The sequence below is a fragment of the Adelges cooleyi genome, unplaced genomic scaffold, assembly GCF_023614345.1.
Source record: "Adelges cooleyi isolate 19-005CV unplaced genomic scaffold, UGA_ACOO_1.1 ACOO_flye_CR_arks_rails_tigmint_CR_PRNA_21, whole genome shotgun sequence".
In the NCBI taxonomy this organism is placed as follows: Eukaryota; Metazoa; Arthropoda; class Insecta; order Hemiptera; family Adelgidae; genus Adelges; species Adelges cooleyi.
The window spans coordinates 3384930-3408120 of record NW_026095871.1 but is presented as its reverse complement, the minus strand read 5'-3'; the positions used below and the strand labels follow the sequence as shown (position 1 = coordinate 3408120).

Genomic DNA, 23191 nt, shown 5'->3' with positions numbered 1-23191 from the left:
ATAATATTTTTGCGAGTCCAACCTTAAATTTGAAAATGTCATAAAATATTTAGTTATTGTAATAAATAAAATATGACTTCTATATTTTAGAACTCGTTATAACATATTTAACGATGTTAAGTATTAATTTATTATTAAGTTTTACAACTGAGATGTTTACATTACATTATTTCTGCTAAAACTATTACTTTTCTTATGTTAAGGACAAGGTAGTAATTTAGGGGTAATTTGGCATTAATTTTTTTATTGTTAGTTATGCAATTTTTATCTAGGGTAATAAAAACTATAAATTTAGATCATTTTTCCCGAATCAAGATTAAGAGACGCCTTGGTATAAGCAATTATGCTCTCAATGTTATGTTCTGGGTACGCTATTTGCAGGATATGTATCTTAACAAAACCCATTTTAATTTTCTGTAGCTCAATTAACTGATTTTTATGAGAATCTGGTTAAAAGTTCTGCGTTGGGCGGCGATAAAAACTTTTTTCGGGCTGGCAGTAGGGTACTCTATATAAGCTATACTTATTTGCTCGCCGACGATGGTGGTATTGACAAGCGCTTACCGGTGAACTTTGTCGCAATTGTGGGTCGCTATGGTGACGTAGTGCGTAAAATACATATACATTGAGCAGTTGATATTGCTTTTTTGTTATAAACAACGGTCGGGCAGGCTCGGCCTGGCATTATAAAATGCTCATATACCATATTTGAAACGTATTAATATTGTAGGAAACAAAATTATTATTATGAATTTAACTATTTAAAATTAGCAAACATTAAACAAAATGTCAACACACAAATACCTTCTAGACTCAAAGACGCTACATCACCTATTTATGAAGGACTAGTGTATAGATAACTTTTCGCCAAACTTTGATTAAACTAAAAGTATAAGCTTAAAGTCTTATTATTACTTATTGTATTGAGGATACTTTATTATTGGTTATTTTTATTGTAAGAATATCACAGCCACAATATATAGAAGAAATTAAAATTTATTTCCGTAAAAATCTTTTGTCGAATATTAAGTAGGTATGGAATATTATGAGTTTAACTACGTTTTGTTGGAAACCGGTTTTGGGAAAAAAACTAATATAATATTTAATGGGGAATAAAAAAAAGACCAACTCGCTAATATTAATTGGTGTATTAAGTAATTTAAATACTTTTCCAACACATATTTAAACTTATCATTTTTTATGTCTCTCCGACTTGTAGGCTTTGTAGTATTTGAAATAATAAAGTATTGTTTTGTTTCAAAAAATGTTTGCTGTGGAGTTCCGAGTTTGTCTTTTTAACGCGGTGCGTCGATTAGAAAAAAAAAGGAAAATTCTATTATCGTTTAACAAGAAACATTTTTTAACAAGATCTTTTCGGCACTCTATTTGATAACGATAGGTATTATATTGTCCATAATGAGCGGTTCATGTCCATAATATATTATAATAATAATACGACTGATGTAAAACAACGAGCATGTAATACTTAAACGTAAATAAATTACTCTCGGAGGAGGTCTAACGCCTAACGGACGGAAATAAACCGTATAATTCAATTAAAGACCGATTAATAATTAACAGGGTCGCGTGAAGTTGTCAACAATACACATGTTCCAAGACAAACAAAAAAAAAAAAACGGTCTCGACAAAACTGTTTCGGTCCCGCTGCTTTCCAAACACCGTGACCGACGACGGCTCGCCACATCGCAGAGCACGTGCTGTGTATAATAATAATAATAATGAGAAGAAAAAGAAGATCGACTTGACAACCGCCGAATTTCCGACCGATTTTTTTCTCTTAACATTTTATTTATATACACATCATATTTTTTTCTTTCTGTTCGGTCTTTTGAACTTATTAAACGCCAAAATTATCGCGCCGACCCGTCGGTCCCGGTAGCGTTTTCGGAGACACCACGCTCTAGTGAATTCTTCGCCTTGCCGGATCTCTTTTTCTTCCGACCGAAGCTTTTCGAGCCCGAAGACGTCTTTGGCGACATCCCACCTTCGTCGGCACTTCTCGGCGGATGTGCGGCCGTTCGACAAACGTTTGCCTTCGAGTCTAAGGAAGTCGGACCGCGACCGGTGGTCTGTGCCGGTGTGTTAGCGATCCCTTTGCTTTGCGGTCTTACCGACTTGATGAATCTGCCGTGTTTGTCTTTCACGTAGTACTCGTTGTTGGCCTGCGATTCCAAAATACTTCGACCGTATGAGCCGATGTGCTGGTACAAGCTGTCGGCCGTCGCTCTGTCCCTAATCCAAACCGGACCGTCGTCGCCCTTCTTGCTGTAGTCCATGCGCGAGGTATTGATATTGAGATGATATGCCGGAAATTTGTGTTGTTCGAATCAACAAATAATACTAAAGCGTTTACCATAGTAATGTTAACGCATCTGTATATTATAAGGAATGTTGGCGAATAGCAAGGGGAAAATGGATTTTTCGCACCAATAATATTGGCTACGACGGAAACGCTACAAATGACTGAAATTAACTTGTATCATAATATGATGGTAATTAAATTTTCAAACTTCAGTTTGCGGATTCAGTTGAGAAGTTCAGTTTGTTCGAAAAGAGGATATTATGTGTATTTTTCAAATAAACGAATCACTGAAGTTAAAAACTTAAATTAACTTAGGTGATGAATTAACTAAAAATAGTTATTTCCATTCATCGCGTCTCAAGTTTATCTTAGATTTAGAAATATATATAATACGTTAATTTTATAATAGATAACATAATTAGTTATCTAATAAAATCAAATAAAAACAAAATTAACTCATGAGGATAAAATTGGCTTAACTTAATTGATTAAATTTTGAATGTCTTATAACGTCAGTATACGCAGAGTACAAAAATACAGGGAAATAGGTCACGAATAAAATTGTTCTAAAAATTTCCGAAAAAGCACATGAATTATATAGTTTAAGCAATTCTTTATAATATAATGGTGTTGGTTTTTTATTAATATTTGTTTTGTTAACTTTGTTTAAATCCCCTTACAATTGTTTGGCAAGCAATGAAAAAAAAATTATAGCTTGAAGAGGAAAAGAGAACTAATTTTTATTATTTGCATGTATCAACTTTTCAAGTATAAATAGGTAATATAGGTTAGTTGTGCTGCACCGGTCGATTGAACTTGCTCATAAAGTCGAATAAATTTCGGAAATCCTTTTTAGTAAATTAAAAAAAACATCATCTAATTAATAATTATTATTGACCATACTGTCGTGGAGGTCGTCTGCGGGTATAACGGTTTATACTGTTAACGAAATCGGTTCGGAAACAACGGTGACCATCGGGTATGGTCTCTGTGAAGTCAAAGGCTTCCGGCCGATCCCTGTTTATTCGATCGACGTTCATCACACATAATATATTAAAATATATTGATCGCTCTGGCAGGTCCGCCGACTATCTTTAGACAAAATGTGTGCACTACGTACATAACGAGTCCGACGAATCCATCATTTCCTGTTGACGTACTCGAAAATAACTTTGCGCGCCTCAAACGAGACGGCGGCGGTGCCGGTCAAAACCGGGTGGTTATTCAGTCACAAACACACACATATTATACATATGTATATTGGGAACATTGAAGAGGGTCACTCGGATCGGGGAAAAAAAGGGTACCACTACGGGCTATTTTTGACGAGAGGACGATTTTACAAAATGCCAAAAAAAGAAGAAAAAAAAAATCCAATATCCGGTAGGCGTTTACTGACACACATGTGTGTGGCTCGCCGTGTGCAAATATTGCGGCCAAAGAGAGGTTTCCACCGCAAGATGACACTCGTGTGTTCGTATCATTATTGCCGGGTTACCCGTCTAAAGGGTCCAACGAAACTTCCCTTTGAGTTATCGTACCGTTCAATTTTGTGTGTCCGTTTTCGACGACGGCTACCCGTTTTTATGAATTCACGTTTAAATCAGGTAAAAGCCCTCAGACAGTAGCCGATTGCCGACATCCGTAACGAATCGGTTAATTGTTTAGCACTAAAGATAAAAAAAAAAAGGGTTTAAAATTCGAGACCAATTCAAGGACCAGAAAACAACGTTGAAAATGTTTGACGTTCAATTAGACAACAAAATAATATATTATTATTTGATTATTCGAACGATTAAAATCTACACGAACCTAATTACTCCGGAGGGTTGTTATGTAAGGGAAAAACACGTGTAATAAACTCTAGTACTTATACAAATAATACATTAATAGTAATCGTCTTGCGCGTCTCGGTGTTTATGTCAACACTCATTTGTTAAGATTTGTCGCTTTAACGTTCTATTAAACGTGACACTATATTATTACAGTCATAATTTAACACGTTGACAGACGCTATATTCTACGAGCGTTAAATGGTCGTCGACGCGTTTTTGATATATTTTTAAAAATAACGTCTCGAAGAATATATTGTCTGATGATAAAATTAGAGAATAGCTGGGTTTTCTAATACCTGATACAATTTTGAAACTTTGATTTTTTTATCCTTTGCTCTTGTTCAGTTGAAAGTTAAACTTTAGTGATGTCGTTTGTAATATTAAGTACTTGGTCTTGAAAATAATTTTGGGCTACTGTACGGATGTATCCTTTTAATAGTCGACTGAAACTGAAATTTTCTAAATATCAACTGCAACACTTAAAAAGCAAACTTGGTTGCAGCTAAACAAATTGGTAAACAACCAAATATTTTATAGTCGACATTACCTTTGATTCAGCTAAATCGAAGTGGATTTAAAATTAAAGTTTCGTTCGAAAACACAATATATTCAGTAAAGTCAACTACACGATTATATTGTCAATATGATACGGAATCGAATCGCATTTTAAAAGCTTTGCAAACCCACTCATTGGGTTAACTGCTCGACTTTAATAGAAATTAAAAAAAAAAAAACCTTGGTAAATATTGAATTAAACGATTTAACACCTACTACTCTTCTCCGAGCCGCGTCGAGAAGGGATGAGAGCGAGGGCGTTGGCGTACGTTCGCCAGCCGACGGCAGTAACACAATGAGAGGTGGTCGGATTGAAGGGGGTGTATAGAGAAATGCAAAAGAGTATCCGATAATTGATATGCAAATAGATATACACTTAAATAATATATACGCGTATATCTGGCGAGAGCGCGTGGGGTTTGTTTATCTACGGGACCGCACGCAGACCTCGTTATACTCTGAGGGAGATTACCGGGACCAGTCTCTCTCTCTCTCTCTCTCTCTCTCTCCCGGTCTGTATATGGCCTCAAAGCCCTTCTCCGGAGAACAATATTTCCCACTCTCTCTGGCTCTTTCCAACACACGTTACAATACGGCGAACGTGGAATGTATTGTAGTGTATAAGCGCACTGTGCTGTGTTCAATTTGTCTCGTTTTCACGCAACACATCCATTGTCGTGTGGCTTAACCGACAAACAGAGAACAGCAACCCTTTTGCGGGGTGTGTTGTGTGTACGCAATATTGTCCGTTCAAAACCCGACACGTTGATACAATTGTATACGCCGTAATAATGTTATTGCAATATCGCCTCGGCCGTATTTTTGCGCTATAATACATATAATATAATCGTGCATATTATATTAGGGTTTAAATCGAAACGCAGCTTTCGACGACACCGCATTGCATTCCGTTTGTGTCAACCCGTTGAGTTTGCTCGACATGTTTGCCAACAGAATACACGTTCAAGCGTCGACTATTGCTTTACAGTTGATGGACCATTTGTAGCGAGCGATGTGTGACTTTTCCCAATATTGTAAGAAATTTTCCTTTCAAAACATGATTATAATATTTTATGGCCATCAGTTCAGAAAATTAGAGTAACACTTTACAGTAAAATCAACATCTGTCATTAAAATGGTTTGATGTTTTTATTGATTTATTTACTCGCTTACTCGTTTTGCAAGTAAATATATCGAGTAAACAGTTCGAGTATTTTGCGTGATATGTCCTGCAAAGTGAGTAAATTAACCATGCAATTGAGTAAACAAATAAAATAAACGAATCGTGTAAATAAAACGAGTAAAAAATCAAGCATTTAGCGCGACGCGTCCCGCAAAAGTTCTCACGAATTCTCTTGCGAGACATACAATTTTGTGTAACTATGTTAATATGTTTACAAAATAACAAGGTATCAACAATACAATCATTTTGATTTATTTACTCAATTTGTTTACTTGTGCTCAACAAGGAGAACCACTTGAATCGTGTGAAATATTCAGCTAGGAAACTTAAAAAAAAATGGTTAAGTGTTGGAATAATCCATATTGCAAAAAAAATATAATTAATATAAATTAGTTTAAGCATTTGAAAAGTGTGAATACCAAAGAGTATACAAGAGTATAATATATAATGTATTATGTAATACGTTTTTTAAGGTAAAGATTTTCCCTGTGTTAAATTTTAATTTTTTCCCGAGAGAGAAAGGAGTTTCCTAATGTATATGTTATATTTTTACGATTTTACTTTGGATTCGAAATCAGGATCCGGAAAACATATTACTGAACCTTCGTTTTATTCAAATCACGAAGAAATTTGAATAAAACGTTTCGCTCCACGGCTTGGCATACGCTCCCTATATTTCTGATACTGTGCGCGCCCTCATGCATAAAACAGACTTTAAAACTATTCGCCTTGTTGATTTTGAAAGCTTTAACGCTACCGCGTCAAAATTAGCATCGTGTTTATGTAGCTAACTTTTAAGACAATACCGGCAACTTTAAGCATAAAAATCCCAAGATGTTGTACTACGTTAAATTAATTCCCGGAAAACTTCGGCAGTACAAATGAAAGCCATGTACCTATATATTATGTAGATTTGTCCATAATTTCTCTCTCGGTTATAATAATGTTACAACTGTTCTTTCATGCTCCGATATTCTCATTACCTTTGTCGGTTATATAATCTTATACAAAGTGTCGTTGTATAACTGTGAAAAAAAAACAGGAATTCAATTTAAAATTGCACAAGACGAATAAAGATCCAGCAGGAAAAATTTAGTTTTTTAATTTCACACAAACACAATTTGTTGTACTTACCATGTTCAACTTGTTAGCATAATTCCCAAAAATGTAGTTAATATACATACAGTTCACGTTCAAGTCGTCTTACCAAACTGTAAAATAGTATGATAGTGAGCTAATAACTTACACATTTTCTAACTATAACGTTATTATAAAAAAGTATCGTAATTTAGAACTACTATTATTTACCACACTATTCTACCACAGTCAATACTAACGAAAAATGTACACATTTTTCTTTTCATCTATAACTATAGGAACTTCCATTCGCGCAATGTGTATTTTGGCTACCCACTTGTCCGTTTATTTGGACATTTACCAATTATTATTATATAACAATATACTTTTTTTTTAAAGTAAGTTGACAAGCGTGTCCGAATTGTATACTATTTTAAAGAAAAATTCGTGGAAACATTTTGTTAAAAAAAAAAAAAAAATCTACACGAAAATTAATAATTATATTATATCAATAGTAGGCGAGACTAAGTAACGGTTTAAGATTTAAAAATGTAAAATTACCAGTGTTTTTTTTACATTAGATATTACTTGTTTTTGCAAAATAAGGTAATTTGTTATTAGATAAGACACTATCTTACATTGAGTAAGATTAGGATTTCTCAGTAAAGCCACTCTACTCATACGTGTAAATCCACTTATGAGACACGTGGGTTGATTAAAACACGTGTAGTGTGCTGTGTACTTTGCCTTCGATGCGAAAGTGAGATGGAAAAACTTAAATTGTACAAGTGTTTTCACCAAAAATCTGATATGTTAAGAAATGTAGAGCGATTGTTATAATAATAAATAATTATAATTGGTATTGTATCAGACCCACAGTTGAGCTGTTGATAACAATAATTATTTTAAAACGTTCCGTGACATTGTTTGGGCGGTTTGAGAACTGTGAGAAATATTTATTTTTTTTAACACCAAGAACAGACAGCCGTAAGTAATTAATAGTGTAACGACAACTATAGGAACGTATTGTACGTCATAATATAAAGTTATCCACCCGTCTAGAGAAAACCGAGAATCTCATTACAACCGTGTATCACGCAATATCGTCGGCTGTATTATCTTTACCAAAAAAAAAAAAGTACAACAATAATATATACTGTTGCGTGGGCGCGTTTTGTACATATTATGGTGTTTAGTTAACCGGTCCAGAGCTATTGTGTGTTTGTTATGTATTATTATTATTATATGTACTCGGTGCCTCCGATCCGGGGATAAACGCGTTGTATACACATTGCGGTACAATTAAATTCTTCGCATGTGGCCTATTAACACAGGGGACAAAATAAAGCAAAAAGGGCACGGTGTCGGGGGGATTACATTTTTCGGTTGGCCAGAAGCCGCGGTCTGGGTATTGCCGGTGTACGGACCGCAACACTGATAAAAGGGTCTATTAAACGTTTACTTACGTCGTGAAAGAGATCACAAAAAAAAAAACGAGAGTGGTGATTTTAGGCAAAAGAAAGAAACAAAATAATAATATGTTTGAATTCCCTTTGCGCGTCCATCGTCGCGTCTTAGCTCGGTGCACGTCCTCGGTGATCCTCTGTGGAATTTATCGTGTACATAACTATAATAATAATGAAACATGCCGGGACCACCGAGGTGGCTCGTCCGCGTGTGATTCGGACGTCACGGTCGTGTCACCGTTTCGAGTGCCATTTTATTGTGCTCGGCCTAACCTCGTGTGTGTGTGTGTGTGTATTATTGTCACCTGCTTTTGGCCGGGGGTTGAAATAAAATTCAAATTTGCCGCCGTTCCTCCCCTGTAACCCACTTGTAAGGGACGGACCATTATCGAATCCGCCCACTCACACCGGACACGGACAAACGAAAGTTCACACGAGCGGTGTATCAGCTGCTGCTCCAGCGAGGAATGCACTAGACGTCAATCAACGCGCGACCGCGGTAAATAAATATTATTTCAATAAATTATTATCGCATTATAATCTACCGCATTCGAACATAACGCGGCCATCGCATGTACAATATGAATACCGAGTACAGTGTATGTTGTTCGGCTTGGAAGTTAAACGACAGCTTTTGGACGTCCGAGTCCAAGAATAAGTTAGAAAAATAATATAACAAATTATCAGTTATAATACTATACTATATCGATGGCATAAGTGATCACAGGTGTCATTAGTGCATATTTTTGGGAAGTTAAATTATTAGTTCATCCTTAGTTAATGTCTTATGCCCCCCTGCACAGTGTGTATAAGTATTGAAAGTCAGAGATTCATAGTTTTGATGTTGGAAAACAGAGAAGGTTATCTATATTATCATTTAAATAAATTAAATCATTCTAAAAATATACTTCTCCTTTTGAAAATATAGTTCAAATACTATTGATTCTGTAAGTAGAGTTTTTTTTGTTTAGAGAAAGTATATAATTAATTTATATTGGAGGTTAAGCGGCTGTATTTTAAGCTTATCCCGAAGAATTTCAATCAGCCTCTATCGATATTTTAAAATAAGTTATTATGGTAACAAACAAAATTAAACATTTGTTGCATCCTCAGTCGTTAAATTCCATGTTGCATATATTTTTTGTTATATAGTTTATACATAGGACACCAAATCCTTAATACTAATATATCTCATTGCCCTATTATAGCACTTGTGTGTAGATTTGCAAATAAAAGTAACAGCAAAATACACTGCGTGTAATACGTATAAAAGTTTCAAACCGCGTTTAGTTTTGTATTTATATCATTAATACATGTATGTTAATAATATATTTATACAATATTGACTATTGTGTACAGAAAAAATTATTATTTCATTATGGTTGGGTCCGTGTAATCCGGAACGAATTTCGGGTAACAATATCGGTTTTTTTTGTATGCACCACATACATAGCACGGCATTGTGTGTACTTACGGATCCGTATATTATGTAGGTATTCCTTGCATGCTATAAAATAATACAAATAATATTACAGAGCCAACGACAATACGAAACCGCTAAGAATAAACTATAAAGACATTACCGACGGTCGACGATTAGGTATGATATCGTACAAATAGTATACATAAAACCCGCGGAAACCTAGCAACATATTATATTATTATTATAAAAATAATAATATAATGTACCTACCTATTATTGTGGAAAAGCCGAAAAGAAAAGAATAACAATTATTTTTTCCGCGCGATTAATCGAGCGCGTTAACAATGATGCGATGACTATTATGAAGTGGAAAAGCAATGGAAATAAAGTGCCGCTTTGAAAATGGCCACAGCCCCTTTTAACACGGTAGCGCGATACAGTCAGTCAGTCCGACTGAAATAACATACACACGTCGGACCCATGTCTCTCTCTGATCTCTCGCTCTCTCTCTCTCTCTCTCTTTAGGTACATACTATACAATATTATATTAATACAAGGCCACAGCTAAATACATATACACACTCATTGGGCGGCTGTGGTGACTGCACCCCGATAGCACGGGGGTGGGTTTTTTTTGGGGTCCCGAGGGCTGAGAGAGGCACAACGGTCGGCGCACACGCGTATTACGAGCACAACGAAAACATCATCCCTCGGAGTGTATATTTTTAAACGGCCAATTTCACAGGCGTCAAAGCAAATAAAATGGGTATCCCGCGTCTCGTTTGTTGTGAGACAAAATATACACATTCTTCGCTCTCTCGCTCTCTTCCCATTCATAAACGCTATCGCCTATAGTACCGAATAGTATCTACCTTTTTACACGCCTTGTATAACATATGTGTTGTAACCGTAAGTATACACCGTAGAACACAGTCTCGTCTCAGGCCTTTCTCATACGTGCATTAAGAAGAGACTGGATGTGATAATTATGTGTAGTGTTTTATGTGGTCTATGCACAAGAATATTATAGTGACGCAACTTTAAAAAAAAGAAACATAAATTAAAAAATAATATGACATGCGATCAGAATTGACCGAAACAAAATTTACGATTAACCGACGAATACAGTTTATAACTCGACCGTCTATAAAATATAAATATAATAAATGTTGAAATCATTTTGCTCTTGATTATTGAAAAAAAAAAACAATTATGCACCAATTTAATTTTCTATTCCATCAAGCGATCATTAATCAACAATACCATAAGTCTTCTGTGGGATATAATCTTTGTTTCGAATTTCAAGAGACGATAAGTATAATTTAGAATATAATATTATAAACGTTATGAATTTTGTTTACTTTAGCTCGCGTTCAGGCCGGCGTTTGTAAAAACGTCTATTCGTATAATATTATGATAATAAGCGTCACACGCACACATGATTGTGGTCACGGGTCGACAGTTATCGAGTGGACACGCTGCTCTGAGGTACCTAAATAGAGACACTCCCGTGGAACAGAACCGTTGTTCGAGTTTACCAGACACGCTCGTGAATACGTTATAATTATTAACCAATAGCCGCCGAGCAAAGGAAATCGAACATGACAATATAAAGTCCGAGCAAATATAAGGGGCCTGATTTCTAAAAGACCGGAAACGCGGTTAGGATTGAAGTGGATAAAAAAAAGTCGAGAACGATTAAAAAACATCTACTGATCGATTCGAGGGTCTCGGTTTTTTTTTTTAAGTTTATAAACGCATAGTTACATATTTGCAGTAGACTATGTAAGTGTAATAACAAACATTTAGGCTTACCAGACAATAGAAGAAACTATGTTAGGTAATTTTATTTTAATAGTGATATTGATGAATCCCCACATAAAAAATAACGATATTTCGCATGAGACCTTGGTATTCATCACTATGATAATATAACAACGCAACGTTGCTGTAAGTTCTCTGCAATGTTTTTAAACTGCGTCTTTAAATTAAATAATAGAACAATCTCCGGATGAGAAAATCGATACTCGGCATGAGACCCTGGTATTCATCACTATGATTATGTGACACATAATATGGCACATCTACAATGAGCGTTGTCACTTGCAGCAACGGTAGTAAGCCTTTTAATAGCATGACCTAAAAAAAAAAAGAAATATGTCGGAGCATAGAAGGGTAGGGGAGTAGCTACTAATTAAATAAACTAATTTACCTGTTTTCGCGGTTCTCGCTATTTAATCTGTAAGAAAATTATATCAAGTCAAAACCTACTTAGTCTATAAATAAAATCAGCCTGAATAATGTACATTTCCAACAACAATATTTAAAAATGTAAAAGTTTTGTTAAAGTTTGTTGGAAATTATTATGTATAATAACTGTTTTTGGTTTTGAAATAAATTCGAATATAATAATAATAATACAATTACGAGTACAATTGTTGAAACATAATTGGTATTATTAATTCAATTGTATTATTACTTCGGTTTCCTGTAAAAGTATTGTGAAAATTATTAATTAATATAATATAATATAGTTAAATTAAATGTAATATGTTTTTATGTTTTAAAGATGTCAATTATTGTCGTGTGAGATTTGTTATTAGTAACTAATAAATACTAGGAGTTTTTTTTCGACCATACCTACAACAAATATGTTTCCAATCGACTTATTATGTCACAGCGTGTCATATGCGTACTACCACGACGACGTTCTGATAAAATATCGTCTCGTTAGAGAAGTTGTAGAAGCGTGTGTCGTATAGTACAAGTTGCTGCCGGTAGGGCCATTAATCATTTGTCCTGTCTTGTACAATGTGTGGCCCTGGGCAACACTTGCCGGTGGAAACAATAATTTGTCGACGCTCATAGAAAAACTGTCGAGGACTCGGCAAGAGGTGTTGAAACGGTACCACTCTGGTTGAAATCGGGTGACAACAGCCGGCAGTTGCGTTACATCAGGACCGTATTGTTTTTGTTTGATTTTTTTTTAATACCGTTAACTAGCCCCCTTTTTCGAGCGGCCGTAAATACAAGTAAAATTGTAAATCCTCCCAAAAACTCTCTAAATTTAGTCTAGTCAAATAAATCCGTTTGTCTGTGCAAAGGGAACAACGCGTGTTGTCCTCGCCACAATAATTTAACTCGATAGAAGTCATATGTAAAAGTATAAACCGTATTAGAATTATTTATACATATTTATAATAACAAATATAATACTAACTCAGCTGCCAAATTTGAACACACTATCGTAAGCACGATATGAAACGAAAAAGCTAACTCGGTGTAGAAAAACAATCCATCATGTTTTGGTCGATGCTTTGATTATAATACATATTATTATAACAAATTTGGTTTAGTTTTGTTCAGTATATTCCTGGAAACCACCTTGTAGCCATTTGGATACTGAACACGTTTATATCACATCCTACATAGATAAACAAAATTTAATTGGCCAAATTGCGATTTTAAAATACTCAAGAGGGAGCGGTAAATATCAGCTGCAACCTTACAAAGCCAATGGGCTTGAAGATGCAGCCGTCAGTCAACTAAGTGGAACAAAAACATATTATAATATACTTACTATATTTTCTTCCTGATTTCGATTTTCTATTGGATTGCTATTTGTCGTGATACTCGTTTTCTTTTTTAAATCCGAATATGAGTATCGAGTGCAATTAAATTATATTTATTATATTAAGACGTAATGTAGTCATCGGGGTAATTTATTATTGACCGGGAAATGCGTTGTTCTAAAAACGACCTAGGTCCGATTGCGGTTGTTTGTATAGGTTTCAGTGCGTTTTTCGGCGATGTGCTTTCATTTTTTGGCCACTGAGCACGCGGTCATTTTGGTCGATCGCAATTTCGCCGGTACGGAAACACAAACAAACCGACCCAAGAGAGGTTATTAATTGCTTAGGAGCTTTTGTTGTCTTTGAAAACATTTTGGCCGCAGGGGCGGACGCGGTTTTTCCGAATCTTCTTCCCTCGACCGCGGGAGAATTTTTTTTTTCCATCATCGCAATACCGTAACGTTCTCCCCATAAACCACCGAGAGCCGTCTCCGTCCGTCCCTCACTCGTCTCTCCTATATTGTCTGCAAGCCATTTCCATTTATATGCGAGAAGCCCCCGCACTTTCGGGGTAAAGACAATCGGAAGAATAACAATAATAATTTTACGATCTCCGCCGCCATCGCTGGCAACAATAGACCCTCCAGACATATCAATTAAGTTTTGAGCGTACACCCAAACGTCACAGACCGCATATGAATAATTTAAATCCTTCTCGGGTCTCTCTCGCTTTACCACGAAAGTCGGATTGCATTAGCCTCCATAATACAGAACAAAAATATAAACGTAGGAGACTACCGTGGTTATTAGCTATCGTCAGCTAATATTGATGTATTTTTGCGGAGTGAGTGTCATATCCATTTTAAAAATATTTCCTAGAAAAAGTTTTGCAACTGTTTTAAAAATGTAATAACTTCTTTTATTGTATTTAATAACAGATAAGACGTTTCCCTTAAAGTTTCATCGTCATTTAATTTCCTTGTAGTTATTATTCTCAAGAACTATTACGGACCGAGTAGAACCAAATGTGCTGTGTTGGCTTTGGTTAAAATTTAACGAACAACTTCGTTCGCGGGCGCTGTGATTGTTTGACGGGTTCTAACTTAACTGTACATGATAATTGCAAACTTTAACTTAATATTTTTCGGTAAAATTGCCAATACGGAAGTCCTATTGTAGTAAATGGGCGGTATAACGTCCTCGTCATAGATATAACACATTTTATAAGCGGTCCATCTCTATATCGTTGTTCGGTATCCACGACCCGAATCTTTACAATTTATCGTGTATTTGTTTTAGAAACGTGTAAGTTAGTATCAACTATAAATCCCTAGCGCAGCTTCACGCCATCGAATTGTCACGTTACAAGCGTCCAAAACGATTTATGCTTAACACATTATTTTACCACGAAGAGCTTAGCGGCCATTCTTTTTAGATATATAAATAAAAATATTTTCGAAAAATGTGTTTCATTAAAACTATCGCTTTCGACCGTTATATTTTTACCGCGACGACAGCGACGGCCGCGGATTAAACTTTGGTTTTTTTATTCCGTCTTTGTTTTCGTTTCAGGAATTATTATGTACGTTCTGTGTTGCGCCGCTGCTGTGCATATGATAATATGTGTGAGTGTGTATGCGTGTGTGACAGTTATGAGCCGCGAAAGGGTACTTAAGGGGTTCCCGTAGGATTTACCGTGTACACAATTTAATATAAGGGGTCATCGCCGACGTCGTAACTCGTCCGGTTGGATTTAAACGTTTTGTATTAGCTTCAATAATTACCATAGCTGCGTGGCCTGTGCACTAGATGGATATGATATTAGGAAATCGACTGTTTTTTTTTTCAATTAAAATTTTTATCTTACCAAAAGGCGTGCAAAAAGATCAACGCTGACGGCGGTGGTGCTCTCGTTGACAGCCAGTGATCGTTTCTTTTTGATCCGGCACGGCAGCGGCGTTTTAAATTTACACTGCGACAGGACACATCTGGTGTGAGTGTATAGTATGTGTGCGGACATAATTTTATAGGAAACGCGACGACGGATTTATTTCCATTCGGTTTAATAATCGGTCGACCGGACGCAAAAGTATATAGCCGAAAATAGACGGCGGAAACTCGCTAATTATTATATCACAACATAAACCAGAAACGACAGGTATCAAATACCGCTGTGCTACGCCGCTGTCGGTTTAATAATATTATAATCAAAAAGTTAGAAGAGTACCATAAGGTCGTGCGAGTAGGTATAGAAACCTTTTTAGCTATTCAACTAAACAATAAGTTATACAGTTATACCAGTACCTATCAGGTCTGTGTTTAGGGGTATGGTCTCTTAAGGGAGTGAAAACAGTTACGGTTGCCTTAGATTAACAATGATGGTTAACAGTATCACTTTAACCAATTATAAACTACAACTTCTTCATTTTTAAGAGATAAAAATTAATATTACCATTGATAAGTGTAACCGTAAGTAAGTAACCGTGGAATATTTCTTTATAGTTGTCAATGACATTAACATGTATAAATCATTATATCATAGTATATTTAGAAACTGAAGAGTATATAGTAAAGTACTGAAATAAACTTTGATGCTAAATGTCAATAGATGGTAAAATTAGTACGAATACACGGGAGGTGGTTTGGGGGCAGTTTGAAAAGAAGCAAAATGGAATGGTACAACGGGTAAAATAGATAAACATTGGAGTAAACTAAACAAAAGTATGTCTTAAGTAGGTTATTATACATAAATACACGGCAGATAAATATAAAAAAACGGTATTGGATAAGGTAAGGAAGGAGAACAAAATACAAGACTAAAACTTTTTGCGAAGTTGCGTAAAGTTGAATAAGATAATAAATAAATCAACAAGTTGTATATTAATTATTCATCAATAAATATGGCTTTTTATTCGTCGAATAACTTTTGTCTTATTTAATTTATATACCTATTATTTATTTGTAAAATATTATTTTAGATAGTTTAAAATGAATTATGAATTTAAAATAATTGAAATAATTAAGATATCTTTTTAATTTTAAGTAAACTGTTTTAAACAACTATTTTTCATACAACAAAATAAAATATTACATAATGTCATATCATATAATGTTATATTGTACAAAACTTAGAAAAAATGGTTGTTCTATATGCACCAATTATAATCACCTATGTCCTAACACTTTATGTGCCTTGTTAGTTGTTAAGATATACATAGGTACCATGCTTACCGTTTAAGTTTTAATTCATTAGTACTAAAATCGCTTATGTTGACTTCATTAGTGCCCACGCAGCACATTTGAATGACATATTGTATTCATTCTATCTATGTTGAAAGCTAATACTATTTAGATTGCAATTGACAGGCTTTTGGGGTTTTACTAATTGTGAGTAGTAGTGGGTTAAGTCCTTGCCTAAAAAGAATTCAAAATCGTCTCGTACTAGCGATTGTATTGTACTGTATTACATTTTTTTTTTTTTGTAAAAACAAAACACATTTCTATTCAAACGTGACACTGTATAATTCATTTCATTCGCAATACATTATAATATAATATTACAACACATACAATAGTTTTGTTTGTTATATACTTAATATACACGATGTTATATTGACACAATTCATATAATTTTGTCGATTATTGTACATTTACGAAGGCGGCTGTATGTAAAAGTATATAATATGAAGTATTATAATATGTTATACTATTATAAGCGCCTTTATGTCTGCACCTGCAACTCATGTTATTTTCTATTGCTGTCTACGACCGACGCCGCGGATAAACGTAACAAGCAGGACCCATTTTGGCCGTCATCGAACCCTTTTTGTGTTTACATAAAAACATGTATTTTATTTTGTGACGAAAAAAAACATTTAACTCGCCCTTCGTTGGGAAGTAATATTATTAAATCTATTGCTTTGTGGCAATTATGTAATAGATAAAATATGAAGATCACAGACCAGACAGCTCGACGCTTATAATATATAATGTACAACACAGTGTAAAATCATTATAAATTACTTTTTTTTTTTTTACAAGTTTTACACGAAGAAAACACAAAAATAATAATTTAGATAAACACAATATTATCTATTGTGACATTAAATAATCTATAGTATTATTTATGAAACGTGTATGACACATACAAACGTTATATAGTAAATTATGTATTATTAAACAGAGAAAGTCATATAATAGGTATGAAGACGAAAGAGAAACAAGACTTATCCAGAAGCGGTCAAAACAATACTGTATTCAGTCACTTACAATATTAATTAAATTAATAATAATCATAATAATAGTAATTAAACATATTATACTAAAATATACAGCCCAACTAGTCAGTCGTATTACTGCCTATATTACATAATATTATTACGATATTTCTAATAGGAGTCCAAACGATAGTAAACAATAAATTATACACAATAATTAGTTATTTCAATTAATATAATTTTCCTTATTATCGACACACTCTATAACTACTATTTGTATATACATTGTTTGCGCTTAATCCGTGAGTATAGACTATAGTATGTACATAAAAACGATAGAAGCAATAGTTTATACAACGCATTTATATACAACAATATTATGTTCAGAATAGGAGGCGGACGAAGAGAGACCTTAGACATGTTCTACACCAAAATTTTAATTAATTATATTTTTTTTTTTGGACAAATTGAAATAAATAATGTTTCTTATGGAATCCAAATTTAATCACAGCAAGTCTAGTTTTTTTATGTAAATAGATTTTTTCAACGTGTTGTGTATGAAATGGTTATAATAATTGTTTTCTTTTAAACGATTTCTGTTATCTGTTGAATTCAAAACTGGTCTAACAGTAATTTGGTTTTAGTTGAAAAAAAATTGTAAATAAGCTTTGTTACACTGTACAAATTTAACAATGTTCAAACACTTATATTTGTATTGACATATATTTTTTATGTCATAGTTTATTCGCTGAATTCAGTACCTATCTCGGAATTAATGGAGTATAATTAGTTTTTTTTGTTTGTAAAAAATGTCAGCTACAAAAACTTTGTGGATGAGGAAATCCGAGGAGAAATAATAGGATTCAGCGGAAAAACCAGATGTAATTTCGGACTAAAATCGTGTTGTGCTGTGTTGTTAGACATATGTATAATCACTATTTAATGAACCCAACCGTTGCGGTTTACCTATATACAAAATAATATGATGTATATTACATGCACGGATTTCAAAAAATTAAAAATGTTTATTACACAACAATATCGCATGAGAACGCTTGATTATTATTATTATTATTAACAAACGGACACTGCCGTCACCTGATAAGCCTCGGCGAACGTTTTTCGAGTGACAGCGGCGCAGGCAGTCGAGCAGGGACACGATCCATATGGTACGTGTCTTGTGGTGAATTTTTTTTTCTCAATAGTCTTTTCGGCCCGTCTCCGGCTTCCCCTTCACCGCCCCTAGTTCGCTTTGGACTTCTCACGCGGACGAGTACAATTTGTTCGTCTGACAGCAGTCGCATCTCTTGCACGTCGTCCTGGGTGAACAAAAAAAAAAAAAATAATAATAAAACACATGTCACACACGCTTTACTTTGCCGCCTACTTATGAACATTATTATATACATAAGTACTATATAACTACTGCCACTAATACCGCTATTGCCACCGTTATGCTAAGTCGGGCACTCCCGTCGTCTGGCCTAATATACCGATATCGATGGACCGGCGTGACACGACCACGACGTTTTTGATAGCGCCCAATACGTTATTATATATAGTGTCAAACGACCCTAACTCGGGTAATAGGTGACGAGGGTTCGATTGATTCCGCAGGAACAGGCCGATACGACGGTACACGCGGTTCCTTTAATTACTATTATCCTTGTTTTATGCACGGCTTTGGCTTTTTCAGGACGTTAGCCTAAGACGTAGTGTTTGCCCAGGTTGCTTTGCGATACAGCATCATATTGTTATCATATATACAGTTGAAATTGCATGAATTAAATTTAATCCTAATATAGTATAAAACTCATAATATACACAGGAATACCTGGATTTCCAATCAAAACTAATTGTAGCGTGATAAAAATAAATTTAACCAGACTTGATGTTAACTGAAAATAAGCCTATTATTTTTGGCTCAATATGATATAAAATAAATAATGAACGTTTATATTATAATTTATAACTACTAATGAAATCTGCTTGGGAGGACTTACATTTTTATTTTAAATAAATCCTATAGCGAAACTTGTGTTTTGACATAATTGTATTATGTAGATAAAAATGCTATTTTGAAAATTTGTTTTACTATTTTATTTTGCTTCCAAGGAAAAACTATAAAATGTATATCTACCATTTACGTCACATTTGCAATTATTAAATTGATATTATATTGCCACATCGTTTAGATATTGCTAACAATTAATCAAACAGGAAATGGTTTTATGTAATTGCAGTTAACGTTATTCCGTTATGAGCACATGCAGACCATGATATTATTTATGTAAAAGTTTAATCGGTTTACTATAGGAAAACAACAGTATTGTCATTACAATAATACACCAATGATGTATTTTTTCGAGAGTATAATATTGGGTTTGGTAGTGTAAGAGTATAGAGAAAAAACGTAAATTACCTGTAATTTCCTTATGAAAAATTAAGTTATTACTTACTGTCTAAACATTTATAATCCGTAATGACTAATACAAGTTGCATTTTATATTGGTTTCAATAATAAATTTATATTTTTTAATTTAAAGTTTAGTATTTTACATTTAATTTAATAACAAAAATCTTGACATTTCTAGAAAAAGGGAAATTAACATTTTAAATAATTTTAATCTTTGTTTTACATTTGTAGTAATTTTAAATTGTATTTCATAATAGCTGTAACGTATTATCATTTATGGAAAATGACATCTAATTTCATTTTTTAAGTCAACAAGTACCAAATTTTATACACATTACATTAAAATATTATGTACATATTTACCTAGGTCGAAATCACATTTTGCACAACGTGTAATAATAATAAAAATCGAAAATCCAATAATCTTTGTTTTATAATTTGACGATAATATCTGACATTATAATCCAAATGGTGACTTAATTTTTAAGTCCTTTACAATATAACTGCCATTAAAATTAAAATTATAGTTTATAATACATTTAGATTTAAAATTCATAATTTCCTAAAGTATTGAAGGAGAGTTTAAATTTCATAACTGCAAAAATTCGCTTTTTAATGTTAAATACAACAATTATTTAACTTGTTATCACTGTTTTTTGGTCAACACTTAATTAACAACATTTTGCAAATTTTCTACTATTTTAAATAATTAAAAGATAATTTAGAGTTTTCCGTATGAATGCAAGAAGAGAGGACTTACGTTAAAGCTGTGACGAGAACTTTACTGTGACGGGATTGGTGTCATGCGGTTGTTGTTGCTGCTGTTGCTGTTGTTGTTGCTGCTGCTGTTGTTGTTGATGTTGTTGGTAGTAGCTTTGCAATTGCGTGTGTGTTGGGGCAGTGGCGGCGGCATGAGGAGGATTTCGGAATCCGCAAGTGGCGGCAGTGGCTGCAGTAACGGGATTGGGCACGACGGCGTCGAAGAAGTCTGACGGATCGGCGCTGTACCAACCGGGTGGCCGGTGATGGCCGGTGGCCGCAGCGGCCGCAGCCGCAACGTACTGGTGGTGATGCGTGGCGAAACCGTCGTGGTGGTGTTCGGCCGCCATGTACCGGTGATGATGGTGGTGATGATGATTTTCGGTAGGCGAATCGTCCTGGTCGTATTGCAGATGATGGTGGTGATGGTACGCCGGCGGAGGCGGCGGTGCCGGCGTGTCTGTCGATTGCGCCACTCCGGGTTCCTTTTTCGGCTTACACTCGGCCAACTCTTTGTTGTGCAACAGCAACTTACATTGTTCCTCGGTGACTTTTTTTAGCATCAGCTCCTGTTGACGCTTGACGGCCTCCTCTTTTTCCTTGAGCGCGTCCTTCTTCTTGAACCTCCTCCTACGCCGCAGGTACGACCCGTTGTCGAACATGTTGTACGAGTCCGGGTCCAGCGTCCAATAGCTGCCCTTACCCGGTTTCTTGTCGTCTCTGGGCTGCTTGACGAAACATTCGTTCAAGCTGAGGTTGTGCCTGATCGAATTCTGCCAACCTTGTTTGTTCTCCCTGTAGTACGGGAACCGCTCCATTATGAATTGATATATACCGTTCAGCGTGCACCGTTTGTCCGACGCGTTCTGTATGGCCATGGCGATCAGGGCGATGTACGAATACGGCGGTTTGACCATATCCTTGGCGGCAGCCGCGGCCGCTGCAGCGGCGGAAGCGTGATGCGACGTCTGATGGTAACCGGCAGCCGCGTTGTATCCGTACCTGGCGTACTGTTCGTAAGCTCCGGGGTAAGGTACGCCCGTCGGGTTGGACGTGGCCGGGTACATACCTGTCCTGTAGTAAGCGTTCTGGTCGCCGAACAGCGTGTGCATTTTATGTTGTTTTAGGTAAGAACAAAAAAGAAAACTCGATAAAATTTGTGTGTGTATATATTTTATAATATAATAAAAAGATAATATTTTTCGCGCGCGTAACAATAATAATATTATAGTTTTTATAATAATATTATTATTATTATTATTTGTACGACGGGTCGCGGCCGGTAATTAGTTCGGGTGCCGAGAAAACTAGAACCGAGACACGGCGGCGGCGGCGGGATGTTTGCAATAAAAACAACGCGGTCGCCGCGGCGGCGAGCAGCAACAACAAACCCGGGGACGGTCTAATAAAAACAACCCGAAAAAATATCGGATAATCGGCGGGCTCGGTGCACGCACGCCAACATCGTCACCACCGCCACCACTTCACCACTACCGTCGTCGACGACACCACGCCCGCAGTACCGCGTTCGCCGTGAGTGCCGGTGCCCACGCCGCCAGGGGCCTGCGCGCCACCACCCCCGTCCGACGCGGCCGTTGGCCGCCGACCGCCGCGCCCACCGGCCAATCGCGGCCGCCGCCGTGTCCCCTCAACCACCAGGGGGGGTGCTGGCCGTCCGCGGCAACGTTTATCATTTATAGCTCACCGTCTATCTGGTTTTTTCTTTTTCGTTTTCGGTTGTCGTTAAAGTTTCTGGGTTTCCCCCACAATAGATTACATTTTCAACCCCACCCCATCCCCACGCTCGGCCGTTTTTAGTTTTTCGAGAGAAACGCAGAACCGCGCAACGACGCGCCCGGGGAGATTTTCTAATTTTAAAAACGGTTATTCGACAAAATCGAAAATCCATTTGGCGCCCACTCGCAAGCAAGCTCCGCCGGAAGGGGACGAGAAGAAATCGACCGCACCGCCGGCGCCGCACGTTGTCAACCGCACTCGCCTCTGCAGTTGATCCCCTCTGGATCGTTTTAACAATCACATTAAACGAACCGTATATATCACATTATTGTGTTGCGTGTGTCAGTTTCGTTCTTTTCGGCACAGACACATTCCGAGACGTCACTTCGGCTCATTTCGTCCATCAATATCTAAAAATCTTGAGGTGAACTCGATCTTCGAAATCATTCCGGTACGTAATGTAACATATAAAATATAATAATTATATCTTTTTTTATTGGTTAATGCAATCTGTTACAATATAATTTAGAACTTATAGCGCTATAGATATAATATTTACCAGATTTGACCGAGTGAAGAGACCTCCCAGTAGAGACACTTTGGCATTAATTAATTAACAATATTATTT

The 23191-nt window shown here is 35.8% G+C and overlaps 1 protein-coding gene across 1 annotated transcript; it reads right to left on the bottom strand.

Annotated features, from left to right (window-relative positions):
* Window positions 1-17675: 17675 nt before the first annotated feature.
* On the bottom strand, window positions 17676-21938 carry LOC126834537 (fork head domain-containing protein crocodile-like). The gene is made up of 2 exons (XM_050566542.1): window positions 20828-21938; window positions 17676-18970 (listed from the first exon to the last, which is right to left on the bottom strand). Exon 1 carries the CDS (start codon window positions 21936-21938, stop codon window positions 20829-20831), a length of 1110 nt encoding a protein of 369 aa, XP_050422499.1. The 3' UTR covers window positions 17676-18970; window position 20828.
* Between the last annotated feature and the right edge of the window lie 1253 nt (window positions 21939-23191).